Source organism: Crinia signifera, chromosome 1 (assembly GCF_055691185.1).
Source record: "Crinia signifera chromosome 1, ASM5569118v1, whole genome shotgun sequence".
Classification (NCBI taxonomy): domain Eukaryota; kingdom Metazoa; phylum Chordata; class Amphibia; order Anura; family Myobatrachidae; genus Crinia; species Crinia signifera.
Window position 1 is genome coordinate 408,733,684 of NC_139217.1, and position 24,945 is coordinate 408,758,628.

A 24,945-nucleotide genomic window follows, 5' to 3' on the forward strand; every position below is an offset into this window, starting at 1 on the left:
TAAAGCACATAAACAAATAACACCACACCCTGTAAATAAGACTATTTCAGACTTCTCAGTTATGTATACAGTATATGGCAACATACTGTATATGATCTGTGAGGATTTTATACATACAATACCTTCCAGATAGTGTAAAAATAAAAAAACAAAAGTAACTTTGTATACACCCACAAGCAGACAAATACCTTATGCACTGGTCTGCAAATGTGTACAAGAACCCAAAATGTCACTATGAAGTGTCACAGTGCTAGTGACAGCTGCTGGCATGGAAGCAGAGAAAGTTCTGTGAGAAGTAGAAGTTAGAACACATACCTGATTTCACAACAGAAAGCCCTGCGTCCCCAGCGATGTATTACAGTGCAATTTAACCACAACATCAGAATTTCTTTTTAGTGTGTTGGCAAATCACCCTGTGCCTGCTACGTCATTAGGCTCTTCCCAAATCTCACTGACACATGACGTGACACGGCCATTCCAAGCTGCATCTGTAACAGCCTAATCTCCACCCAAAGGCCACAATAACTCCACCTACTGTATTCCTTCCCAGCACTTAACCCTTACACACCCGAGTGATGTATAAAGCATACACATCATACAGTCAGTGGAGGGGAACAAAATGTATTGAATACCTTAACTAAAGCCTAATAAGATGCATATCATTGCAGGGTTTATTTCCAAATACTATGTAATCATTGTAGTATTATTATTATTATTATTTTGATTTTTACATATATATGTGTGTAAAATAGTGGTTCACCAAGTGGCCTTGAAATTAGGCATGGTAGGGCTTGCTGGAACATGTAGTAGTGCATCAGAAAATTACAATTATTACTCTCACTAACCATTTATTAACCCCACACTCGCCATCCTGGCATGTGAGAAATAGCTCCAGTGTTATCATCATAACAGTTGTATTATTTCATTTACTTTATCGATATAGAATGGAAAAAGCATTTTCACTGAATTCTGGAAAATCGATGGTTGCCAACTATTACTTTCCGATGGCCATCCCTGCACTGCAGTAAAAAGCTGAATTCTGTATTTTCATAAGCTATATAAAGGTTCTGTTGTATAATAAACACATACATTTATCATTTTTAAATGATAGCTGTTTTATACAGTTACAGCCTACTTCCACAGCAATGTAGTTGTAAGGGGGCATACACACAGGGCAATTACAGAACGCTTAGAAATTAAGCACGGATCGCTCCCTGTGTATGGCCCCTGGCGACAGCGATGCACGGTCCTGCACGACGCCATCTCCAGACTAGATATTTGAACCATGCTTGAAATATCTAGTCATCCCCCGTGTTCTCTCCCCAGAGAACACAGGCATGACAGATCGATCAGCACACATTTCTAGTGCAGCGCTGTGTGCTGAGCGACCCGTGCTGTGCGATGTTAGATTTCTCAGCACGGAGGCTCAAATCACCTTCTGTGTACAGGGCATAACCTTGGAATATGTTTAATTCAATAACAATAATAGATAAGAAAACAAATTACCTTGCTAACCCCAGGGGCAACTGCTGCTGCTGCAGGGGCACTGGCACTGGTAGATGCACTGGTAGCGGCACTCGTACTTCCATGTTTTTTCTGAAAAACAAAGTGAACAAGGCTACTGTAAGTACTTTGTTAGATCAATACAGGTACCTGTAACATAAAAATGTTATAGCAAATTGTACTCAAATACAATAAAACTTGTCATCCGCATGACCTAGGACAAAATGGAAGGCTTATTGTATATGGATGCCCTATATGTCTAAAAAACTTCCCATGCCGTAACTACTACTAGCTATTACCTATGGGAGACAGTGCTGGTGACACCTGGTATGGCCAATAACCCTCCTGCACACAATAAAGGTGGGTATGCCTGTGGCATTGCAGGAAGGGGCATGCCTGCACAGGAAATCCTCCCACTGACATCACTACAGTGCCCTGGCCTTGCTGGAAATCCTTCATTACCAACATTTGGAGGGGGTGTGCCTAGCTTCCCTTAAAATGCTGTGCTGACCCAGAGACTGCCCCTGCGCTGCCAGCTCATTCTCAGTTACAGGTGCTGCAGGATAATGTTTCCCCTTGAAGGGGTGCCAATACTTGAATATATATCTGTAGAGCTGCAGCATTGCACAGATGTTAGACGGATCTCCATTTGCAAATAAATGGGCATTCGCAGGTAGAAGAAGTAACCCAACCATGTACATGGAATCTTAAGCAGTTTAGAGGTAGGCTTATGCAAAGGTCTCTCCGATTTCTAAGCATGAGGATTGTTCAAATACATGATAATATTGAAGATGTACGCACCCACAAGAGGATATACAGATGTATCCTCATATATCACTGCTGCAGTTGCGCCAAACAACCCCTCTTGGTGCACCTGTCCTGTGAGACTCTGCTAGTGGAAGGCATCTATTGGCTCCATTTTTTGGCAAAAAAATGTTCCTTAAGATTGTGTGAAAATCGATGGCCAGAAAATTGCTCTGTGCATACACACAGAGCAATTTTCACGGGGGTGAACCACTTTCCACAGTAGGAGACTGTGGAAAGCGATTAAATTTTCCGGTAAAAGAGACCGAAGGATAGTGGCTGACAATGTTGCAGAAGCACGCCTCAGCACTCACCGCTCGGCCATACACCCTAGGCGATTATGGACTCAAAGTGGCTCAAAATGCATAAAAATGAGCTACTTCGGCAAAATTAGAGACTGAACGTAAAATAGCTGCAGATAGAAAATCTAATCTAATCCCAAAAATTATAAAGTCATATAAACCTGAAACGGTTAAGGAAGGAAAATATTGGCCCACTAAAAAATAAACAGGGTACCCTGGTAGGAAAAGATAAAGCGGAATTATTCAATTAATTTTTTGCTTTGGTATTTACAAGGGAAAAATCTATAGAGGATCTCCCACAGATTAAATGCTCGGCTCTTGATTGCTCCCAAACTGTATGTTTGAGTGAGGAAATAGTCAAAAATAGATTACAGAACCTAAATAGTAACAAATCTCCTGGCCTGGACGAAATACACCCTAGGATACTAAAATAATTGAGTTCTGTCATAGAACTACCGGGTACTTGTTTCCTATCTGGGCGCCCATCGCGGGCATCGCAGGTACATCGCATGTCATTATAATGACATGCGATGCGACCGACGCGATGCCCGCGATTTTCCCATAGAGAACAATGTTAAATGCCTCAATTTGCCCGCGATGACCGCGATTTAGCATAGGAAACAATGTTAAATGGATCAATTTCCCCAAATTATCATAGGGAACAATGGGAAATGTGGCAAAAACACCCCTGAACATAAAAATGTCCCCCCAAAAGTAGTTGACGCCACCCCGCCATCAACGTGAACCCGAAGCGTGGCGAGCGCAGCGAGCCCGCGAGGGGCGGCGGTACGCGTCCTCCGACCTTTTCATGCCCTACTATCCACTAGGGCGTGGAGTGAGAATAGAATAGTGTGGCGAGCGCAGCGAGCCACCGAGCCCGAAGCATGGCGAGCGGACGCGGATACCTTCACAGTTATACGCGTCCCCTTGCGGGCTTCCCAGGTGTCAAGCCCGCGAAGGGACGCGTTTACCTGTGAAGGTATCCGCGTCCCCTCGCGGGGCTCGCTGCGCTCGCCACGCTTCGGGCTCGGTGGCTCGCTGCGCTCGCCACACTATTCTATTCTCACTCCACGCCCTAGTGGATAGTAGGGCATGAAAAGGTCGGAGGACGCGTACCGCCGCCCCTCGTGGGCTCGCTGCGCTCGCCACGATTCGGGTTCACGTTGATGGCGGGGTGGCGTCAACTACTTTTGGGGGGACATTTTTATGTTCAGGGGTGTTTTTGCCACATTTCCCATTGTTCCCTATGATAATTTGGGGAAATTGATCCATTTAACATTGTTTCCTATGGTAAATCGCGGTCATCGCGGGTAAATTGAGGCATTTAACATTGTTCTCTATGGGAAAATCGCGGGCATCGCGTCTGGCCCATCGCACCCGATTTTTTATCGGCCGCGATGCCCGCGATGGCCACGATTTTACCCCCGATGCCCGCGATTAAAATCGTGGGCGCCTAGATAGGAAACAAGTACCAACTACCGTTATAATCTGATATTCGAGGAATCAATAAATTCGGGGACGGTACCAAGGGACTGGCGCATAGCTAAAGTACTACCAATATGGAAGAAAGGTAAAAAACTAACCATGAAAATTATAGACCGGTCAGCCTTACAACCATTGGGGAGAAAATATTAGAAGGAATAATAAGAGATAGTATCCAAAATTTCTTCGAACAGGAGAAAGTGATAAGCAAGGCTCAGCATGGATTCGTCAAAAATAGATCATGTCAGACTAATTTAATTAGCTTCTACGAGGAAGTCAGTAGGGGGCTGGACTTTTAGGGTTCGGAAAAAAAATTGTAATTGGATTAAAAACTGGTTGCACAATCGGTGACAGAGAGTGTTGGTAAAAGGGCATACATTACAGATGGGGTATGGTCCAAAGTGGAGTGATGCAAGATTCAATATTGGGACCCACCTTGTTTAATATATACATTAATGATACTGGAAGTGGCATAGTGAGTAAAATTGCCATATTTGCAGACGACACGAACTTGAGTAAGGAAATGAACTCAGGAGAGGATGTGGAAACACTACAAAGTGACTTAAATAAACTGGGAATGTGGGCGGAAAGGTGGAACATGCAGTTTAGCGTTAAAAAATGTAAAGTAATTCACTATGGTAAAAATGCTACTTATAGGCTAAATGGAGTTATTATAGGGAATTCTGCTGTAGAGAAGGACTTGGGGGTCATCATAGATGGAAAATTGGGTAATAGTGCACACTGCTCAAGTGCAGCAGCAAAAGCAAACCGGACACTGGCATGCATTAAAAGGGGTATGGATTCAAGGGATGCCAATGTGATAGTGCCTCATTACAAGGCATTGGGGAGACCACACTTGAAATATTGTGTTCAGTTCTGGGCACCGCACCTTAGAAAGGACATAAATGAATTGGAACAGGTACAGGGAAGGGCAACTAAGCTATTAAAAGGTCTTGAATCACCCGAATAAAAAGATAGGTTAACCAGACTGAATATGTTTTCACTGGAGAAACGGAGGTGGATTGGGAATCATATGGAACTGGGAGATGATTTGTTCAGTAACAGGCCTATACTTAGGACACGCGGGCATATACTGAGGCTCCAGGAAAAGAAATTCTGTACTGAATTAAGAAGAGGATTCTTCACCATTAGAGCCAGCGGCGTAACTATAGCACCGGAGCCCCCGCCACCGCGCGGGGGGGGGGCGCTGTGCATGTGGGGGCGCCAGGGGCTGCAGTGCTATAGTTACACCCCCCCCCCCCCCCCGCCCAATCCCCCGCAGACTTACCTATCTCGCTGGTCCCGGCGGCTCCGGTCTTCTGATGAGGACCACCACAAAATGGCCGCCCCCATATAGCACATAGTTCTCTGAAACTGTCTGCTGTATGGGGGCGGCCATTTTGTGGTGGTCCTCAGCAGAAGAAGAACGGAGCCGCCGGGACCAGTGCGATAGGTAAGGCTGCAGGGGATTGGGGGGGGGGGGGGTTGCATGGGCGGCGGGGGATTGGGGGTGCGCGGCGGGGGGGCGCCCAAAACTTAGTTACGCCACTGATTAGAGCAGTAAAATTCTGGAACTCATTGCCGGTGGGGGTGATTACAGCAACTACTGAATTTAAATCAAATTTGGATACATTTTTGGCCACTAAGGGAAATCTATAGATATGACTTATTCAAGTCAGTAGTTATAAGTTAGATATATTGAACTCGATGGACTAATGTCTTTTTTTCAGCCTTAATTACTATGTTACTATGGGCCTTATTCTGGTTCACTTTCAGAGGCAAATTCCTTCTCAAATATACAAAACCATGTGCACTGCAGGGGGGGCATATGTAACAGGTGCAGATAGAATTAGATTTGGGTGACTTATTTTGTTTCTGTGCAGGGTAAATACTGGCTGCTTTATTTCTACACTGCAATATAGATCTCACTTCGAAGAAAACAACACCCAAATCTAATTCTATCTGCACATGTTATATCGGCCCCACCTGCAGTGCACATGGTTTTGTCCATTTGAGAAGGAATTTGCCTCTGAGAGTGAACAGAATAAGGTATTATGTTACTATAATTGCCTAGTGTGTAAGGGCCTTTAGACGCAATGCAATGCAATGCACCAGGAGATTGTGCCAATTCATTTAATACTGTATATGATAGTTGTATATCTGAGTTGCTGAATCTGTACATGAAATGCTACAATGCAGCAGCTGCAGTATTTTGCATAAACTTACACACAATAAAAATGCACAATAACTGTCTCACATGAATTTATTATATAACAATATAATAATGTAATGAAGTGTCACATGGCACAAGAAAAATTGATAACTGTTTGGTAATTGTGATAGTTGATTTTACCATAATAAATGAGATGAAGGCCTATTTATTAAGCTGAGAACAGCCCTTTCTTATTTGTTTTCTCTGTAGAAAGGGCTTTTCTTATCTTCTATTCATTTTTCCAAAGGTTAATACCCGAGACATTTCTGACTTCTCCAAAGGTCGTCTATTATCGCCACTTGTCACCTTCCCCATACACCTCAATGTATTGCCTTGTCATTCCATTAGAGTATACACCCTGCAACACGGGACCTGCAGAGCTGGTAAGCCCCTGATTTATAGCTACTGGGTAAACTACCCTTACCATGCTGGACATGCATGGGAATTTCACAGTTTTAGGCTGCCAGTGAAAGCAAGAAACCCTTGGTTTTCCAGAAGGAGCCCTGGATTGGTTGGTTGTGGCACTGCCTAAATCTGTACAGCTGCAATAAACAGGATACGGATTGTTGTGTAGCGCCAACACAAACCTTCATAGCCATTGCTTACCCCATTAAAAATGGGAATAAGTAACAAAAAGTAATGCAAATAGATGCCGCTAGTTGATACTGTGGTACTGTGGGGAAGGGTACCAACTTTTCATTCTCTATCACTGTTGACAACGCCATTATCTCCTCCATTCCACAACTCCCCTGCTTTGGTGTCACATTTGGCTCCTCCCTCTCCTTTGCTCCCCATATCCAATATCTGGCTCAATCTTATTGGTTCCAGTTACACAACATCCCTTGCATCAGGCTGTTTCAGAATGCGACTAAACTTATTATTCACTCTCTGGTCAACTCACAGCTAACTACTGCAACATTCTCCTCACTTGTCTCCCACACTACCAGCTCACTTCCTTCCAGCCTGTTCTCAACTCTGCAGCTGGACTTATCTTCCTCACCCGCCGCTCCACTTCTACCAAACCCCTTCAAGAAAATCTGCACTGGACGCGATTCCAGTACAGAATCCTTTTCAAACCACAACCTCACATAGAAGACTCTTTCTAACTCCACTGCGCCCTACATCTTCAATCTTATTTCCCTACATACCCCCTTCTGCCGTACAGTAAACCTACCTATTCATAAAAGTGGGCCCTTCAGCATAACCTAGTACCGAGACCGATCCCCATCCCCGCCGCCTCATGTCTTGGCCATCCCTGCCATGCTCACTTCCTGCCTTCAGGCCTCCTTGCCTGCCCCTCATGTCTCCTGTCCATCTCCCCCTCTCTGTCCTTCTTCCCTCCTGCCCTCACAGCCCTCTTCTCTCACATTTCAGTTACAGCTCTCTCCTACTCAGCTAAAACAACAGCTCTTCTCACTCATAATCGCTCATCTCTTCCCGCCCCAGGTAGTAAGTAAACAACTCTTTTATTTCACTACATCTCAGCTGTATTGTATTTGTGGTAATAAGATGCCTGTGCCAGCACGACACCTGGAGGACAATGGCAGGTAACAGTGCTGAACACCGGTACTAAAATATTAACTTATTTAATAATAATGAATACAATAAAAAAACAATATTATAAACGTTAAAAATTGAATTGAAGACTGATGATTTGAAAAATATCACGTATAATACACATGTTATATTCACTCACAGGTTCCACATTAAATGCTGTGAATGGAGTCCATTCCTATATTGCCCGATAGAAGTGGTGAAATAATTGGTGTGTCCAGGTACCTCAGAACCTTATATCCGCAAGCACACCCCTATCCTCCGGAGATCTTCAAGGAATGGAATGCCCGCCTGGTTAGATAGTGGTCAATTTTTAGATCAAAATAGTCAGGATTTGAATCCCGCGTGTTAGGAGGCTCATTTCTGTGATTTCAGTTCTGTGTTCTGTTTGTATGTTTTTGGTATTTGACTCTTTGGTGGCCTCCAGTAGTGAGTCTGTGCCATTACAGCCCAGTCTCCTGTGAACTAATTTATGCACAAGTCTGACCTCGTTATCCCAGCTTGGGAGTTGGGCTGGATCTGTCCAAGGTGTGTTGATCACCTGAGCCCTTCATAAGGCATTCTGCCCAGCACTACTCTGCCAGTTATAGTTCCTAGTGGAGTTCTCTCTAGCCTTGTTTGAATCTTGGTATAATCCTGCTATAGGGCCTTATTCTAGTTCACTCTTTCTGACAAAATCCTTCTTAAGTGGACAAAACCATGTGCACTGCAGGGGGGCAGATGTGAAATGTGCAGAGAGAATTAGATTTGGGTGAGTTATTTTGTTTCTGTGCAGGGTAAATACTGGCTGCTTTATTTTTACACTGCAATATAGAGCTCACTTTGAAGTAAAACCCCACCCAAATTTAATTCTCTGCACAAGTTACATCTGCCCCACCTGCAGTGCATCTAAGAAGGATTTTGTCAGAAAGCGTGAACTAGAATAAGGCCCATAGTCCTGTGTACTCCAGCAAAGCACTCCTGCTGAGCGTCCTGAGCCCCAAGCCTGGCTTGTGCTACAGTGTCCTTGTTCCTGGTCACAGTCAGCAGTCCTGTCTGCCTGCGCTGCAGTCTCTGATATCTTTCTGCAGTGTTATCATTCCAGATAAGTCAGGGGCTTCCCCTGCAGCAGCTTCTTTTATTATTATATTGTATGGTACCATCTCTGCATTGTTGCAGCCGCTCGCACTGGGGGTCAGGTTAGCCTTCTCGGGTTCATTCCTTCCCCTCGCAGTAGTCTGGAGTTGTATTGTGTATTTACCACCTTAGTGCATTGTTGCACCCGTGGGGAATATTCCCCGCATTTTGTTAGACTCGGGGGGTACCCCATCCTGTTTGTCTCTTTAGTCAGCTTTCCTCTTGCGCTTTCTCCACCTTGGGGGACACCGGGATTGGAGCGTCCAATCCTGGGATATCGGGATTGAGCGACGCATGCGCAGTCTTCATGCCGGCAGCACAGAGTGATGGGTGGGTTAGGTCATAGTGTTCATTCTAGCACCCGCTATCTTTGAAAACCCATGAAGTTCCTCTTCCCTGCTTGGGGTGTCTCTGTCTGCTGTAGTGCTTCAAACACAGTGTGGTCTGTATATCTGCACTGATATGCAAACCAGACCTGTGCTAGAAAGACCACAGCAGACAGCGACACCCCAGACAGGGAAGAGGAACTTCATGGGTTTTTAAAGATAGCGGGTGCTAGAATGAACACTAAGGTCATGCTGCGTGTAGTGATGGCTGAGGTCACGCAGGGCAGGCACATATCTGCCTGCTCTGCATACAGCTTAACCAGCCCGGCCACCCGCACCTAAGTTCAGCCATCCCAGCCGCCCGTATCTAAGTTAAGACAGCCCGGCCACCTACACCTTCAGCCAGCCATTCAGCCAAATTAAGCGGGGGAAAACTGCCTGCACCACACTGTGAGTAAAAGATTATATTTTTTATGTGTGTGTACACACTAGATATACAGTATATGCAGAATAGTTGTTAATGCCTCAATGTTTTGGGGTATAAGACCCGTCTTCAGGAGGAAACAGACAATCGGCCTGATTCAGAGCCTAGCGAACAGGTGAACGCCGCCCGCCGAATGCATGTGCCCGTTATCCATATCCACTCGCCATGCTGCGAGCGGATGTGTACACTTACACATATGCTCATAAGCGCCCACACAGAGGAAGAATCATGCAATGGTTGCTCACCATGGAATGACTTCCTCTGTCTGCAGCAGGAGAGTAAACCAGGACTTACATTCTGCTGCACATTGATGTCCGAATATATCCGCAGAAAAAGTGACACATTTAACAGAGACAGCCACAATAACTCTCTTGATTGATATTAACTACAATTTAGATTTAACTGAACTCTATGTTGGCAGGAAAATGAACTTTAATTTAAGTGTCAGAAATGGTTGGACCTACAGTAGGTTTGAAAGGAGACAGAAAAATCTCATAAGGAGCACTGTACAAAAGTGTTATCCATCCATCCAACGTCTATATACAGCCACAGTAACTGTCTCGCAATGAGTGGAGAGTCAGAGCGCCAGGCACACCATACAGATACATGAGAGCTAGTCTACTGCACAAAGGGCTTGATTCTTTAAAGGGCTCACCTTTAATATTTGGGTCTCAGAAATCCAAAGACTCAATATAGTATAAATGGCACTATAATGGAAACTACTGAGGAAGAGAGGGATCTAGGTGTCACTATTTCAGGGGACTTAAAAGCAGGTAGGCAATGTAACAAAGCAATGAAGAAGGCAAGTCAGATGCTTGGTTGCATAGGGAGAGGTATCAGCAGTAGAAAGAAAGAAGTAATAATGCCACTGTATAGGTCATTGGTATGACCTCATCTAGAGTATTGTGTTCAGTTCTGGAGGCCATATCTCCAGAAGGATATAAATACATTAGAGACTGTACAAAGAAGAGCAACTAAAATGGTGCATGGCCTACATCACAAAACGTACCAGGAAAGACTAAAACATCTTAATATGTATACTTTAGAGCAGAGAAGGGAAAGGGGGGACATGATAGAAACTTTCAAATATATCAAGGGCTTTAACAAAGTACAGGTGGGAGACATTCTTCACAGGAAGAGGAGCAACAGAACACGAGGACATGCACTGAAACTAGAGGGAGGAAGATTCAGGGGAAATGCGAGGAAGAATTTTTTTCACAGAAAGAGTAGTAGATAAGTGGAATAGCCTCCCAACAGAGGTGGTAGACGCAAATACAGTAGTACAATTTAAACATGCTTGGGATAGGCATATTGATATCCTTACAAAAAAATAAGGATCAAATATGGTTTGAGGTAACATGTTTAAAAAAAGGGGCAGACTAGATGGGCCAAGTGGTTCTTATCTGCCGTCAAATTCTATGTTTCTATGTTTCTATGTTTAATATCAAACTGATACACACATTAGTCTTACATGAATAAAATGAGTATGTCAGCCAACACCTTCATATGTCATCATTAGAGACGGGCAGAAAAGTCACTAGTCCTGCTGAACCAGCCCGTCACTGGCCAATCGTAGGCAACCTGTGCTGTGCTCTATTAGGGCGGGCAGTGCAGTTCTCTCACTAGTATGCAGCCTCAGTTTGTTCTACCTGTGTATAGAGATGAATTACATGATCCGACAGGCAGGGAAAATAGCATGTAATGTGTCATAAATCATCACATGCTTCTTGAGAGATGTTTGTTGAATATTTCACAGTAATTTCGTTTATCTCTCCAGATTTAGCATACTTTCTCCTAGGATGTTCAAGAGACTCAAACATTTTTGGGAACTGTCCCGAAATACAGGACATTTACAGATATCATCCACACTTCCCCGGGGAATTGCCCCATTGAAGTGGGTGGTCTGGGGTCTGTATAATATAATTATAATAATTATGTATAATATAATTTATGGTGAATTGCGTCATCATGACGGTCACAAACCATGGTAATAAGCATATCAGCTCGGGGATTGGTGTGACGTGATGCAAGGGTGCGGAGTGTTACCGTGCCGGGGGGTTTCTGCCAGTGACCACTCCAAGCAGGATTTGGGCTTTTGCGGCACCCAACACGCCGGTCACGGCCCCCTGCTCAGGTTCAGCTTATTGAGCAGATATCTACTAGATAACAGGATATGGTGAGTCGTAGTCATCTAGCCGGGTCCAGATCAGAACGGACAAGTAGGTAACAAAAGATAAGGCAGAGGGAGTCCAAAGTCAGGCCGGGTCATATACAGGAAATCACGGTTCACAGTACACTGGGATAAAGCTGAAGGATAGTCAGGCAAACAAGCCAAAGTCAATATTAAGTAGTCAGGAATAAACACTAATAGCACAAGGAATGCTGGAGCAGGTTGTAAGCCTATACTCTGGCAGGGAATGCAGTGTTTGCCGGGTGGCACGCACCCATGGGCGGGAGGCGTGGAGGGGCATGGGGCGGTGGGCTGGACTATTTGCATATGGGAATGTCCAGCATTTCATGGGCGTTCCCATGAGAACGCTGGGCGTTCTCATGCAAATGCCCCGATGATGCGGGCTGACATCACCGTATGTCAGCTGCCCACCCACTTCCTCACGAGTGTCCACGCATATGTAAGTGACTTGAGAGTCACTTTTATATGCATGCACCTTCACCATCATTCGATGGTCGCCGACCATCAAATGATGTGGGATCCCCCTAGGCTGCGAATGGATGTTACACATTTGCAGGCCCTGCGAGGGAATCGCCCTTGAGAATGGGTAGCGGCCAGGCCACCTTTCGCAAGGCGTGTTTGATGGACTAGCATGGCTACAAATTTGCAGCCTATAGAATCAACCAGAATAACCCCCAGTGTCCCCATATATAGCGTACGTAAAGGGGTGGGGTCTCATGGAAAGAGGGGGGCCTTGCTAAGTCCCTTATGTTGACACAATGTAGATGTGGCCAAGCAGAAGCTTCCCTGGTGTCATTATTCTGGGGGTGTGCCCAGTATTCCCGGAGATGATAGGCTGCCCCCTGGAGACTAGTACCTGCTCCTTCTCAGTGACAGAAGTTGGTTTCCCGCAGGGTAATTTCACACTGCAGCACCCGGCTCCTGTTACTGTGGAGGAGTCTGCATTGTGGTTAAACCTCTGTGTTTACATTGGGCATATGTGAGCCCAGTGATGGATTCCCACTAGGCATGTGGCACCCCATTAGAGCTGCCACTGACTTTGGGCTGTTGGGCACCTTCCTTATAACAGAATACAGCTCTGGACAGCTCCTCTGATAGTTGCAGCAGGGAAATGGAAATGGTTAACTGCACTATTAGTACTGTGGCTGGCATGCGCTGGATTAGATGACAGCTGGACAATACCGCGTGTCGTCAGCGATATCTTCAGTCACCTGTACATGCAAGTCAATGGAGGATATCGCTAGCCAGAGTCATGCTGCAGCCTGCGCACCTCTCCTCTCATTACTTGTCATGGCCAGCACACCAGCGGGTCCCCATCTATGAAGATTTTGCTGGGTACATACATCGTCCAGTGTGTACTCAGCTTGAGACAGAACCTGATTTGTTAAAAATTTGAATGAAACTAGAGTTACATGAGTTTGCATTACAAGATTTGTTTCCGATGGAGGGAATCCCGACAGGGGTCAGGTAAATATATTTATTCCCCCCTTTTAGTAGCCTAATCCTCCCTGCTAGTGTATGAGCTTAACTCTGCCACCTACACCTAACTACCCCTGCCCTGCAGCCTAACCCTAACCCCCCTTCTAAGTGCCTAAACCTTAACCCCCCAGCAGCTGAACCCCTAACCTTCCCCTCCCCATAGCCTAACCCTAAGCACCCCCACTAGTGCCTATACCCTACCCCCTCTTCCCCGGCAGCATGCTATCAAGCCCTGCACACTCACTGATCTGAATGCCGGCTGTCTGTGTTTTCCAGTGTCGGCATTCTGATCCATTTGAAGTTTTGCGGGGGTCTTCTCATGGCAGTTAGGATGCCCATGTTGGTATACTGAGATCCTGACTGAATGCCCTGCTAGACCACTGTTCTGATAAGACCAAGGTTTTTTTTTTCCCCATTGTTACTTTTTTGTATATTTTGTATCTAGAACCGGCGGGGGTCAATGAGCAGTAACTATTGGTGGGTGGGGGGGGGGGGGGGGGGGGGGTTGGGCTGCTCTGCCAGTCTGGAGACATTGGGACTGGCCCAATATGAAGACGGCAGTGACGTGATGGGGAACGGACAATAATGTTGTGCCTAGGGGCACTTTGACCCCAAATTTCAGCCCTGGTTGAGGCGCAACCTGTAAAAGGCCATACAGAAGCCTTGCAGTGAATTCTGCATTATGTCAGCACATACATACATACATACATAAATAATAAGATGGCACATTGGTAGGTACACTGCCAAGATTACTATGTACAGCAGGACACTAGCCAAGTATTTTACTAGTCTCTACTTATCTTAAAAAGGAATAATATATAAAATGGTTTATGTTTGTATTTCTTTATGAATTCATTGTATGCTTCTGGACCACATTCTCATCAATAATATAGCAGACAGGGGTGCCGGACGCGGTCCCGACAGTCGGGATTCCAACAGTCATTTACCCGACGTCGGGATCCCGACAGTCATTTACCCGACTATCAAAACGCGACAGCCGGGTGCCCGACGGCCACCCAATATTTTCCCTTGTGGGGGTCCACGACCCCCATAGAGAGAGAAGTGAGCCACCGTGCCCGCAAGGGGCTTTGTTGCGCTCACCATGCTGTCTGAGTCCGGGCATCCCGACGTCAGGCTAATTACTGTTGGGATCCCGACTGTAGGAACCCTATACCACACCCGAAGACAGGGCCTGTGTTGAGATTTGGTTAATACAAAGGTCTAGTACAAATTTAGCTGTATGGAAGCTGAAATGTATGAGTTCTTAAGCTGTGGCTGGAGGTAACAAGGGCTGGCTAAATAGATGGAGATGTTTCCTGTTGTCACAGATGTGTTGCTGAATGTGGGTTAGGAGGGCTACTGCAAGATTCAATGGTGTGACCCATGGCATGGGAGACCCTAACAGTGGATGTCTTAGACCTTGTATAATCCGACAGATGGAGGTACACCATGAAAGGTCTTTGTAGCAGCATTAGTAGAAAGTTGCAGACGTGATTGCGTCAAAAGACGCAGTGATGGTCACGCCTGCATCCATCTCAGAATCGTGCCCATAAACTTACAGATTACACATTAGTGAATTGTGGTGGCTTTCTATTGATTAGCAATACTCCTATATACTGATAGGACACTGTTGATAACAGGGTTTATGATTTATGTGTATTTGTACTATTTAGGAGGAAGATGTCCGTGTTTGTATTGCTATGAACTGCACAAATATATTAATTGCAGGAGGTGTATCTGCCTAAAGTTACGGAATGCAGTATAGGACCACACCTAGTCATGACCTTACACTATGTGCAAATAGGTAATCTCACGTATCAGACACGGATGAACCTCCCCATAGAAGCAGCTTACTCATCAGACATACTGACAATAGAATGTGTGTTCTGGGATGACACAACCCCTGGAGCTAGATGAGCAAAATACAGTCTATACACTTTGTGTGTTTGAAAATCTTAGGCTCTTGGTCATATAAGACGTATCAAGTGGCTGGTTCTGTTAAATCATATATATATATGATCATTTTCTACTACTAGTACTGCTGGTTAGGCTTTGCAATACATACCTCCCAACTGTCTCAAATTTGGTACGACAATCCCGTTTTCACCCTTGGGCCGCAGTGTCCAGTGCTTAGCAGAGCAGTGGCGAGTAGATGCCGTGCATCTGCATAGTCTATTCACAGGACACATAGGGACTAAGGGCATGCCACCAGCTCACAGAGCACAAAAAGAGGGCATGGCTTGCCATAGCACATTTCCACAAAGCCATACCTCTTTAGTCAAGGCGACACCCCTTTCTGAAAGCCCGCACAGCTTTTCCGCACTGGAGTCCTGGTTCCAAAAGCCTGTATGTTGGAGGTATGCAAATGTGCTGTTGTGCTTTTGGCATATAAAGCGATAATAGAAAACTGTCACAAAGATTACTGATGTCGCTGCAGAGATATCTGTGCTGTGTACATGCCTGTTTGTAGAAAGGTGGAAGAATAGAGCATGTTCTACCCTTTCTCCATCATTAGGTATTGGGAGATGCCTGTTACCAGTGCAGTAATGTCTCTCCATAGCCATCAATTGAAGATAAATGTTGATGTTGTTGATTGAAACAATAAAAGTTTGCACTTGTGGGCATCCATAACAAGGATGCAGCATTATATAACAATTTCAATATAAAGCATAACGTGAAAAATGTAATTGTTCTTTTAAAACCATATTTGATAGGTATACACGGTGTTGGACTAGCCCACAGGGGAATAGGGGAAATCCCCGGTGGGCTTCACTGTCTGGGGCCTACCTCTTTAGGGATCAGATTACCTATATTATTCTGGTACAATTTTGTGCATCCACTAGCACTATTTACTAGAATTTACCAAACTTATTACTCTCTTATGGTAAGCCAAACCTCTGTGAAAGTTGGTCACTCCCCCTGTGAAGACTAGCCACACCCCTACACATGGGCCCCAATGACTGCATTCCCGGTGGGCTCTTCACACCCCAGTCCGACACTGGGGATAAAACTTGTGCCCTGCATCTAAAGCTATGTATTGTATATGGCACTAATGTTCATTCTCATAAGCAGAAGAGAAGGACACTTGTTAGGGAGGCCGCTAGGTAGGCCTATGGCAGCCTTAGCCTGGACACTTCCCACATCTGCAATTTATGTTCTCATGGCAGATACATAAAGTAATTCCTGAAGAAGACACACTGTAGCCAACATCATTTCTAGATAGATACTGTAGTTAGATAAATACATAGATAGATGTTGTGTGTGTGTTAATTGCAAATAAATAGGGATTTTTATACAAATATAGTTTTATACATTTAAGACAAACCTGCACCTTCCGTATTATTTTCTTAGTGAAGAAAATGTTCACATAAATAAAGATTAGGGGGGGGGGGGGTTGTGGTTGATTCACTCGGATCACTCGGATGCGAACTTGCATCCTTGCAAGTGACCCAGATCCCGCCTTGTGAGTGGTGGTACGTCGGCCCATTATTCGCAATGCACGTACGTTTGCACTGGCAGCAAATGGATGTTTTACATAAAAATCCATTACCAGCCTGTGCGGTAACACCCACACCATGCGATGGTGGCTGACTATCAAATGTTGTGGAACATAGAGGCAGATCTAAGGTTGCTCAGAGCAACCTTAGATCTGTGTGCACATTCGGAGGGAAGTGGGCGGCCAGCTGACATCCCCACACTGCGTCATCCGTCCATTAGCATGAGAATGCCCAGTGTTCTCATGGGAATGCACATGAAACGCTGGGCATTCTCATATGCGAATGGACCGCCCCACTGCCCCCCCCCCCACCCTCTTTTTGCAAGGCTGGGTTTGTGCACCCAGTGAACAGTCCTACCCCTACTCTACTCCTCTTTCCCTTCAATGTCTTTGATTTTTATCATTGTGTATATGGTTATCCTATGTATGTATGCAATACATATGTAATTATGTTCTTACCACTGTAGAGCGCTGAGGACACCTTGTGGTGCCACAAATAAATATATTCTAATACTAATAAGAGTAATAAGGGTATGGGTCACAGAGTCGACATGCATTCGGTCGACCACTGAAGGTCAACATTCAGCTGCTCCTGACAGGTCCTCATGCAATCGCTGCTCCCTCCTGCCTTCCTGCTGCTGCAGTCTCTAAGCAGCGCTACAGCAGCCTAAACACATGGCGCCAACTGTTCTCACTAGCTGCGCGCGGGTGCACGGTGACATCACCCACGCACCAGACGCAATTCATCCCTGGGACCGCTGCTGGCGGATAGAAAAGCGGACCGTCTAAACTCCTGAAACTAGCAGCACCTCACTGCTAGTTTTAGAAGTTTAGACGGTCCACTTTACTATCCTTTGCTGTCTGGAGATGGGCCGCGGTCCGCTAGTTGCCAGTCCCTGGTATAGACCATAGCCACAATAAAAGAATAACCATGCCGATATCTATAGATTGTAAGCTTCGAGCAGGGCCATCCTACCATTTGACCGTCTGTAACTATCCAGTTTGTTTTATCAGTATTTCTAATTGTAAAGCGTAACGTTACCTGATTTATTTTATAATAAATAATATTCCGTTTACAAGGTAAACTTGCAAGCAGGCCTCTACTCCGAGCTGAGCGGACAATGAGAGAAGTTGCCCAGTTACTAATTCTGGCTAGACAGCTGCCATACTTTGCCTTAGATCTGCATCTCCAAAGGGAATGGGATCATTCGTCAGACTGCATTTAGGTCTACAGTCATTATGTCGACCCCACTAGGTCGACTGGCAGGAAGGTCGACCTGACTTAAGGTCGACATGGGCCAAGGTCGACATGACTTATGCTGGGTACACACCAGGACGACTAGGGCCCGATCCGCACAATCTAGATCCAATTCCGATCAATTGGATGTAGATTGTGTGCTGATTGGGCCCTTTTCTGACCTGGTGTGGACCGATACCGATCCGATGCGCGGTCCCGCGGGTCGGTCGGTCGTTATTGAGATCCTACCTGCTGCAGGTAGGATCTCAATGACGACCATACAGCCGGGTGCGGGTCGCCATCGGATCGGACCCGCTCACGGTGCACATCGTGAGCGGGTCGTGCCCCCCGCGTCATCGTGAGCGGGTCGGACAAAACACTGACGACCCGCTCACGATGTGCATCGTGAGCGGGTCGTCCTGGTGTGTACCCCGCATTAAGGTCGAATTTGCATAAAGGTCGACATGAGGAAGGTCGACTGGTCATAAGGTCGACATGGGTTTTTCACTGTTTTTTTATCCGAATGTCGACACAGTCGACATGGACACAGTTGGCAATGAGAATCGGACCCTCGCATCGCTCGCTTCGCTCGCAATGCTTCGGGCACGGTGCCTCGCTGCGCTCGGCACACTATTTTATTCTCCCACCGCGCCCTAGTGGATGGTAGGGCATGAAATACCGCCTGTCGGCACATGTCGGCTCAAAAAACAGTGAAAAACCCATGTCGACCTTATGACCAGTCGACCTTCCTCATGTCGACCTTTATGCAAATTCGACCTTAAGTCATGTCGACCTTGGCCCATGTCGACCTTAAGTCAAGTCGACCTTCCTGCCAGTCGACCTAGTGGGGTCGACCTAATGACTGTAGACCTAAGTTCATTCTAATAGATGACCGCATCCCCTCCAAAGCTGTGATTCCAAAATGTTTTGTTTATTTGCATGCAGTCCACAACTTGGAATAGAGGCCCTTTTTCTGGTTCACTCAAATGGACAAAACCATGTGCACTGCAGGTGGGGTAGATGTTATTTGTGCAGAGAGAATTTGATTTGGGAGGGGTTTTAGTTCAAAGTGAGATCTATATTGCAGTGTAAAAATAAAGCAGTCAGTATTTTCCCTGCACAGAAACAAAATAACCCACCCAAATGTAACTCTCTCTGCATAAGTTACATCTGCCCCACCTGTAGTGCACATGGTTTTGTCCATTTGAGCAGGAATTTGCCTTTGCGAGTGAACCAGAAAAAGGGCCAGAGTGTGAAGACCAATAAATCGGTGAGGAACAGAAGTTTTATTACAGTTCAGATGGAGTTCAGTAATGTAAGAAAACTGATAATAAACTACTGTACTGTTGCCAAACCCTTTTGTTCTTCAGATCATTCTCAGCAATATTATCAGATATTCCTCTCACACTATGGGGGAGATTCTCTAATGCAGAAATGCGGTAAAAACCCTGTTATCGGGGTTTTTACCGCATTTCTGTATGCTCCAATGGCCCTCCGCAGTGGCAGCGCTGCGGAGGGAATCGCCAGCAAAAGCTGGTGATTCCCTGTTGAAGCCTATGGACTTCTTACCACAGCGCTACTGTGAGGGATTCATCAAGGATCCCTCACAGCATGCCCCCGCCGTCCCCGTCTCTGACCCAGAAGTCCAGCGCCGGCACCGCATCGCAAGGGACAGATCTTATCGCAAGAGCTGTCCCTTGCGTTAATAATGGCATATGTTAGAGCATCCGATCACATCTTATGAGGCCTCACATTAAGGCGGTTGCTGGGTGGCTGGGAGAGAACAGAGGGCTGCCCAGTGCCCGGTGAACCCACCACCAGCGCTTCTGCCGCTTGCTGATCATATTGGGTCAGATGTATCAAGTTTCATAAAGTAATAAAATGGAAAATGAGATACGGCCAGCCATTCAGCTCCTACCTGCCATGTTACAGACTGTGTTTGAATAATGACAGGTGGGAGCTGATTGGCTGGTTGGTTATCACTTTCCACTTTATCACTTTTTGAAGTTTGATACATATGGCCCATTGTGAGAGATCACTTGTGGTTAAAAACCACATGCGGTCACTCATGCAATTCGATAAATATTGTGTGCAGCGCATAATATCTACCGAAGCAACATTCGACCGGCGGACCCACACTTAGGGTGACCCCATTCCACATGCATACAATCCTTCAATTCATGGGGGTTGGTTGCTATGATCTACATCCCAATTTCAATAGAACTCGCATCTTAGTAAATTTACCCCATCAATGGTATTCAGTTGATAGGTTAACACTATCTACAGTAGGTCAACAGTTACTAGGTCGACAGCAAAAGGCCAACATGCTAATAATCGACACATGAAAAGGTTGGCACAAATTTTTCATGATTTTTTTAACCGACTTGTTCTTACTTCAACATCCATGTCGGCATAAATGCAGGATATAATAGTGTGTCGACTGTAGCGAGGTGCGAGGGGTCGCGTTACAATAATTGGAAGTCCTTGTTAAAATATGTCAACATAGACACAGAAACTGTGAAGAACTTGTGTCAACCATTTCCTATATCGACCAATTTCTTGTCAACCACTTGATAGTGTCGACTTTTTGTTTGTGTCGACATAATGCATGTCAACCTTTTTTTACACTTTGACCTTTTGCCTGTCGACCAATAGTGGTTGACCTATTGACTGTCAACCAAATAATCCACACCCCGGACCTAGATATATGGCCAAATATAAGCAGTTATTCAGCTTTCTTCAAGCACAGTAATAAATGTAAGTGCTTGCAGCAATAATCCTATATATAATCAGTGTTATCACAAGTGTTTCTGTCCTGCTAAGCTCCTTAAAAGCTTCATGGGTCTTCAACCTGTGGCCCTCCAGATGTTGTGAAACTACATGTTCCAACATGCATTGCCACATTTTTTCCTATAAGAGCATGCCAAAACTGTCAGGGCATGCTGGGACATGTAGTTTCACAACATCTGGAGGGCCACAGGTTGAAGACCTGTGCTGTATACAATGTATAATATAGCCGTGGATTGTAATAGTAGCTACAGTAAGAGGCTTAACGCCTATGTTTAGTACATTGCACATAGATTAAGCTGCATCCTTGAAATTAATAATTACTCTTAAGGGAGCGTCCTGGGTCTCAGTGAACCCACTCTTTACTCCCCCTGGACACTCTTTTGACCCTCCCAGGACTCCATGCCTACATGTTTCTTGTTTCAACAGGGCTTAGGTTGACACATGAAAAAGATAGACGTGGCTAAGGTCGACAGAGTCAGAAGTTCGACACAATCGTTAGGTCAACAATGGGAGGTCGACGTGAGTTTTAATTTTTTGTCCCCCATATTTTGAGGTGTCGACATGGACACCGCATCAGTGTACCACGTCCCCCTCACATGGTACACTGTGCTCGCCATGCTTCAGGCTCACTAATATATTCTCCCTCCACACCCTAGGGCAGCGATGGCTAACCGTGACACTCCAGCTGTTGTTAAACTACAAATCCCAGCATGCCCTGCATCAGTTTTAGTATGGCCAAATAGTGTGTACTTCAACAACTGCTGGAGTGTCAAGGCTAGCCATCACTGCCCTAGTGGATGGTAGGCTATGAAATACCACCTTTTGGCACAAGTCCTATTGTTGACCTAATGCTTGCGCCAACCTTCCGACCCTGTCCACCTCAGGATTGTCGACCTATTTCATGTGCCAACTTCAATCCTGCCGGCCTACTGTATGTCGACCTTTATAGTGTCTACCTATCGACCGTTTCCCACATCTGCATACACAAAACAAGACAAATCTATTTTTCTTACAGGGTGGTTCAATTACATCCGATACCAAGTTTCTTTTACCACTGTTTCCAATTGTAAAGTGCAACGGAATATGCGGCGCTATATATGAAACTGTAAATATATAAATACATAATATACAGTAGTAATGCAAACTAATACAGTAAGCTAGACACTTCAAAGGAATTGGTCTGCTGTCCCTCTGTTTTACCACTAGAGGGCAGGATACAACACATAGTGCCGCTATAGTAGCCACACATCTCACACTGGTGCCTTTAGGGGTAGCTTCAATAAGATTCCGAGATGTGCAGCTGTGCACATTTCCATTTCTTGTATTAAGGAAAGCCTATTGTTTATCTCACCCGGTAAACATGGCACAACCTATGGGATAATTGAAACTGTGAGCCTTAGGTGGAGATTTACCAGTGTTTTTGGTAAGATTTATGAATGTATTAAGCCAATGGTTCCAAAACTTTTTTGAACCACAGCACCCTTGAGTATCACAATATTTTTCACAGCACCACTAGGTCCAAAATTTCTTGTTGATAGATTTAGAAAAAATATTAAAACAAGTAAATTGTGTTTATAGGTCATTAGTATCAGTTATATAGGGGGTTATTCTAGTCCATTCTTTCTGACAAAATCCTTCTTAGATGGACAAAACCATGTGCACTGCAGGTGGGGCAGATGTAACATGTGCAGATAGAATTAGATTTGTTTGGTTTTTCTTCAAAGTGAGATCTATATTGAAGTGTAAAATCATGCAGTCAGTATTTTCCCTGCACAGAAACAAAATAACTCACCCAAATCTAATTCTCTCTGCACATGTTACATCTGCCCCCTGCAGTGCACATGGTTTTGTCCATCTAAGAAGGATTTTGTCAGAAAGAATGAACTAGAATAAACCCCATAGTGAGGAACCAGATTGCCCACATATTTCATGATTGGTGGCCAGCGACTGGCATTGCCAATAATAAATTTGTCCTAGACCACCAATCCAAGGCACCCCTGCAAGTGTCCCAAGGCACCCCAGGTTGCCTATGCACACAGTTTGGGAACCACTGTATTAAGCTATGGCATTCAACTGGTACATCAAACCAGTAAAATTGATTTTGAAAGGTGATCGTCGCTCAAACGGCTGCTGTTCAAGCTATCTGGCCTAGCAGGAAAGCAAACTGAATAAGGTATTTATTGTATTAGGGTTACAACAGCAATACAACACTGACATATTTATTATGGGGACAATAAAACATTTTAGCTCACTGTGGGAACTGTTCAGTCAGTGAATTCACATCACAGGGGGTTATTCAGTACCAGTTTAGCAAAAAATCGCAACACTGAAGCTGCCGTCCCCAGCATGCGGGGAGCCGCCCGGCACAGTGAAAGATCACCAAGTATGATGGGTCCCTCTCTGCGATGTGATTGCAAAACAATTTACATCCCAAAAATGTAAATGCTTCGCAGAACAAGTAAATTGCTTGCATTTCTATGGTAGCCCCCTGCCTGCAAAGCCTAACTGTGAAGGCAGGTGCAGGGCCGCCAGCGCTAGGCAAAGCCGTCCCCAAAGCCGCTCATCTGCTGGTAATACCAGCAGATGAGCAGGCATGCACAATGGGCGGCTTTGAGCTGAAGTCCACTCAAACTTGCTGTTTTGAGCAGCTTTCAGCTCAAAGTCGCCCAGTGTGTATCGGCCATTAGACTATCATTACTATCAAGTCAAATCGCTTAGTCAAAATCTCTGATGCATCTAGTCAAAATTGCTTAGTCAAAATTGGCCATTAGCCAATATCTCACCGTGTGTAGGAAGCTTTAGGCTCACAGTTTTAATTATCCAGAAAAAAATAAGGTACTTACTGTATTAGGGTTACACTAGCAATAAAACACTGACATACTAATTATGGGAAATAATGACTTATTTAGTACTAAGCCAATATACATGTATCCTTTTTTACAGGGCCACTAATAGTTTATTACTTTAGAATTGGGGCAATATGATCAGAGGTGTAGCGATGGCGGACAGAGCTTTTGTTGAATCACCTTTTAACTTAATTGTGATGCAAATCTTTGATGTGGATCCCATTGTCCAGTACATGACCCAGAGTCTCATCTCAGCTGAAAGGATACTGTATATTAGGGAGGCAGAATGAAGACAGGACTAAAGCAGGCAGCCAATATCACCTGGACACACTGATCGATATCGGACGCTGATATCGTTCAGTGACCAGGACACGCTAAACATGCATGTCACTTCGCTTTATAGCCAAATTGAGCTACATGTTCTGCAGACAGTCCTCATTAACAACACGCATGAGCGTGCATCAGTAATGATAATGAGTGTACACTCATATCATTACTCATATTAACCATACTACACCAGCATATATCTCTTTACTTATAACAAAATACAGGACTTTCAAGGGCTGCTCCCATCCTATGGAATGCCCTTCCACGCACAATAAGACTCTCCACTAGCCTTCAAACTTTCAAGCGTTCCCTGAAAACTCACCTCTTTAGGCAAGCCTATCATGTTTAAGTACCACAAGCATAACCCTCTGAGGCACTTATGTATTATATAGCTTCCCTTCTGGACTTGTAACTTGGTGGGACTTCCATGCTATTACTGGTGCCTGTCCTTGTGTTTCTCTCCTATATCCCTATAGATTGTAAGCTTGCAGCAGGGCCCTCTAACCCCCAAGTATGTCTGTTGTTACCCAGTTTGTTTTATTACTGTCTACTATTGTAAAGCGCAACGGAATCTGCTGCGCTATATAAGAAACTGTAAATAAATAAATACACTCTTGACGATATTGTGAAATCTATCACTCATAGGCCCTTTCTGAACAATATCTTTCACAGCAGCCTCTAGCGTGTATATGCCTTAACTCTACACATGCTATGTATCCTAGAATGCGCATCTACAAGTGATTCTTATAGTGTGTACACATGGTGAGATTCCTTTGCTATTTGACTAGAACTCTGT

General features: G+C 44.9%; 1 protein-coding gene across 7 annotated transcripts in view; it reads right to left on the reverse strand.

Moving 5' to 3' along the window:
- Window positions 1–24,945, reverse strand: part of CAST (calpastatin) — a 141,571-nt gene that overhangs the window by 90,005 nt on the left and 26,621 nt on the right. For 5 of the 7 annotated variants that reach the window (XM_083151750.1, XM_083151748.1, XM_083151747.1 and 2 more), the window contains exon 3: window positions 1,507–1,596. In XM_083151750.1, the coding sequence (XP_083007876.1) occupies window positions 1,507–1,596 (90 nt within the window). Of the gene's footprint in view, window positions 1–315; window positions 476–1,506; window positions 1,597–24,945 lie in introns of those variants that run through there. The other 2 variants (XM_083151752.1, XM_083151751.1) reach the window with 2 other exon arrangements.